At 26.0% G+C, this 3241-nt stretch overlaps 1 protein-coding gene across 1 annotated transcript; it reads left to right on the forward strand.

Moving 5' to 3' along the window:
- Nucleotides 1-561: 561 nt before the first annotated feature.
- On the forward strand, nt 562-2877 carry LOC105458861 (probable lipase C14C8.15). Its single transcript, XM_011704431.1, has 3 exons — nt 562-673; nt 1468-1775; nt 2462-2877. Exons 2-3 carry the CDS (start codon nt 1575-1577, stop codon nt 2666-2668), a joined length of 408 nt encoding a protein of 135 aa, XP_011702733.1. The 5' UTR covers nt 562-673; nt 1468-1574; the 3' UTR covers nt 2669-2877.
- Nucleotides 2878-3241: the final 364 nt, after the last annotated feature.

The raw sequence follows: 3241 nt of genomic DNA on the forward strand, positions 1-3241 counted from the left end.
CCGAAACTAGTCTCGCGTTTTTTTTATTTTAATTTTATTTAAATGACTTATTAAAGAATTTTTATTAATTGACACCCTTTGTTTTATGCTCGTCTTTGGCCTATTGTTCTATCTTTTTTATTGTTTATATATAACGGCTGGTAATTTATTTATAATAAGTCTTATTGTAGAATCTGTAATATGTGATTCCATACGAATTTCATATAAATTCCACATAAATTACATATGAATTCCATATGGATTCCATGTGAAAATTCATGGATTTTTGGCCCAAATTACCATGGTAATCCATATGGATTTCCATGTGGATTTCCACATAGATTTTTTCAACAAGGTAATGATAGTCTATTTATGCAAATCAGGTTTAATTTTATAGCGCCGTAGATAAAAATCGATTGACTGAAGGTCATACTTCCATACGACCTTTACGATTTATATAACAATCAATTATATATGTATTGCTGCTATGAGCTGCAACGTATCTGCGTAATATGTACTTATTTGAGCTGTACGATCAATGTTTTTAATAGTTTCCACTTATCCGCCGTACCTAACAGTTAACGATTGTGAACTATAAAATCAGAACACATCTGAGATCGTATAACTTAATTATTGCTAAAGATATATCTTTCTTTTTGACAGATAATTTAAGGTGCTTTAATTAGACATATTGGTGAGTACATTAATAGTTATTAATAGTAATAGAAAACATGCACAAGTACATTAATACATTAATATGAAATGTGCATGAACAATGACAATGTAAGAAACAGAAACATACAAACAATAGTTCTTATTTCCTACTATCTGATATAAATCAATTAAGACATTTCAATAAAACATTTTATAAACAGTCCTTAATTATATATCATACTACCATGATCGATTGCTGTGTCTAACAATTTTTATACACATAATCTGAATGAATCCTTTCCAACCTTTCTACCTATTCATATAATTTACATTCATCCTAATTTTTGTTCTGCAAGTTAAAACTATGCATAATTAATACCGATTAGAAAAAACAAATTAGGAATTCCAGTTCATTATTATAAAAATTACATATTTTTATTTGAAAATAAATAATTTGTATTAAAACTTTTATTTAAAATTTGTTTAATAAGCAAAAAGGAATATATTTAAAATATTTGTAAAGACATTTAAAAATAATAATTATATAGATAATAATTTGTAAGAAATGAAAACAGTAAAAATTTATAATGTCGATAATTTTCACATAATAATCTTTAATTATTTAAGCAAACAACAAAATTTAAATTTATTTTAAACAAAATTGTTTGATACAATTTTATATATTGTAATTGTAATTTAATTAGTAACTACTCAATGTCACAAAAATGAAAATTAATACATTTTATATTTAATGATAATTTTTATAATTACATTTAAAAAAATTAATGTTAATAATTATTAACTAATGCTAATTGCATAACAATGCATTTATAGGTTTGTTAAAATTCAAACAAAGACAAGTTCCATAAAATTAACTTTGTATCAAGTAATTGATACTTACAAATTATACACAGTTTATAACTACGAATATCGTCAATATAATGAGAATGAACGTGAAACTTGTATCCTTTATACTTATGCTTACAATAATGTTATTGGAAGCAGAAGAAAATCTGCGAGAAGACTTAGAATTTGTTTTGAAAGCCTTGCTTAATTATCAGTATTCTAAGGATTCTGGTATAGTAAGAGTTAGGAAGCCAGAAGATGTCAAAATAGGGAACAATGTAACCACATTGGATTTTGTAAGTACAAGATTGTTTTTTAATATTTTGTCTCTTCAAAGGCATATTTGAAAAAATAATACTTAATTAGAAGATTATTTAAACAAAATATCTTGTTGATACATAAAACATCTCGCTATAAACAATTGTATGTACAGCAAGGTGTTTTATAATTAATAGCAATGTAGTTATCAAATATTTTTGTTCAAACAATAAATATACTGAGTAAAACAACATTGTCTAAAAGAAACATCTCTTTCTAAATTACAAGATGTTTAAAAATAATGTCGACACCGTTAGTAGATAGATAATACTCTTGAAATCTTTAAAAAACAATGTTGTGGGAAAAAGGGACTATTAGGAGTCGGCGCTTTAAACAGTGCAAATATATAATATATACGATTTTTAATCAGTAATATAATTTCAATCAATAATACATAATGTTTTACAAACGTTTTGACTTTATTCGAGTCAGTATCGAAACAATTCGAAGCATCAATTCAGCATATTCGCCGTGTCGAGTCTCAGTTGCCTGTTGTCGATTAAATCTCTCAAGAATCTTGAAAGTGCTAATTTTAAACTTTTTGTTTTATCTTCTTTAAATTATCTTTTTTTTACTAAAAAATAACTAAATTTTATGTTACTTCAGATATTACGATCAATGAAATGTCTTTAATTTTTTCCTAAAATTCTATATCTCTATGCAGATTGGTTTAATAGAGAGACATGGTTATCCTGCCGAGGAGCATTATGTTACAACGGAAGATGGTTACAACTTGGTAATACATAGAATACCAGAAAGTCCTTTATCTAAAGATCAACAGAGAAGAAAAGTAGTGTTCCTTCAACACGGCGGCTTCCTCTCATCTGATTCCTGGGTGTTGTTAGGTGCTGGCAAAGACCTTCGTAAGTGATTGTCAATACATAATTCATTGATTATAAAATATGTTGATCAGATTCAAAGAATTATATTCTAGGCAGTGATGTAACTTCGAGCGACATTTTTTGTATTTTTCACTTTCTGTTCATTCTAAATCCGTACGAAATCTTTCCTTGCACATGGAATTCTGCTTCTGTACTGAAAGAAAAAGATGATTACATTTATTAATAATTTAACTATAATGTATAGTGATTTTCAGCGCCAAATATGTATTACACATAATTGTTTGATAAAACTATAAATATAATTATTATTACTACACATTATAATAACAGTAATAACCATAAAAACAAGGCTCCTAACTATAATAACTTTACCATATATTGCCATATATATTGTTATTATAGTTACAAATAACAAATACTGTTCCCTTAGTATATGAATGTACGAAAAGTAAATTCATTACATGCGTACATTATACAGATTAATGTAGAAATTAAAAGAATAATATTAATAACACAATTTACACAAATCACAAAATTTTCGATATTTGAAGTCATAATTTGATCTTCATTGGGTCAATATAAAAAAATACATGACTTTTAGA

This window comes from Wasmannia auropunctata, unplaced genomic scaffold, assembly GCF_000956235.1.
Source record: "Wasmannia auropunctata unplaced genomic scaffold, wasmannia.A_1.0 LD334270.1, whole genome shotgun sequence".
In the NCBI taxonomy this organism is placed as follows: Eukaryota; Metazoa; Arthropoda; class Insecta; order Hymenoptera; family Formicidae; genus Wasmannia; species Wasmannia auropunctata.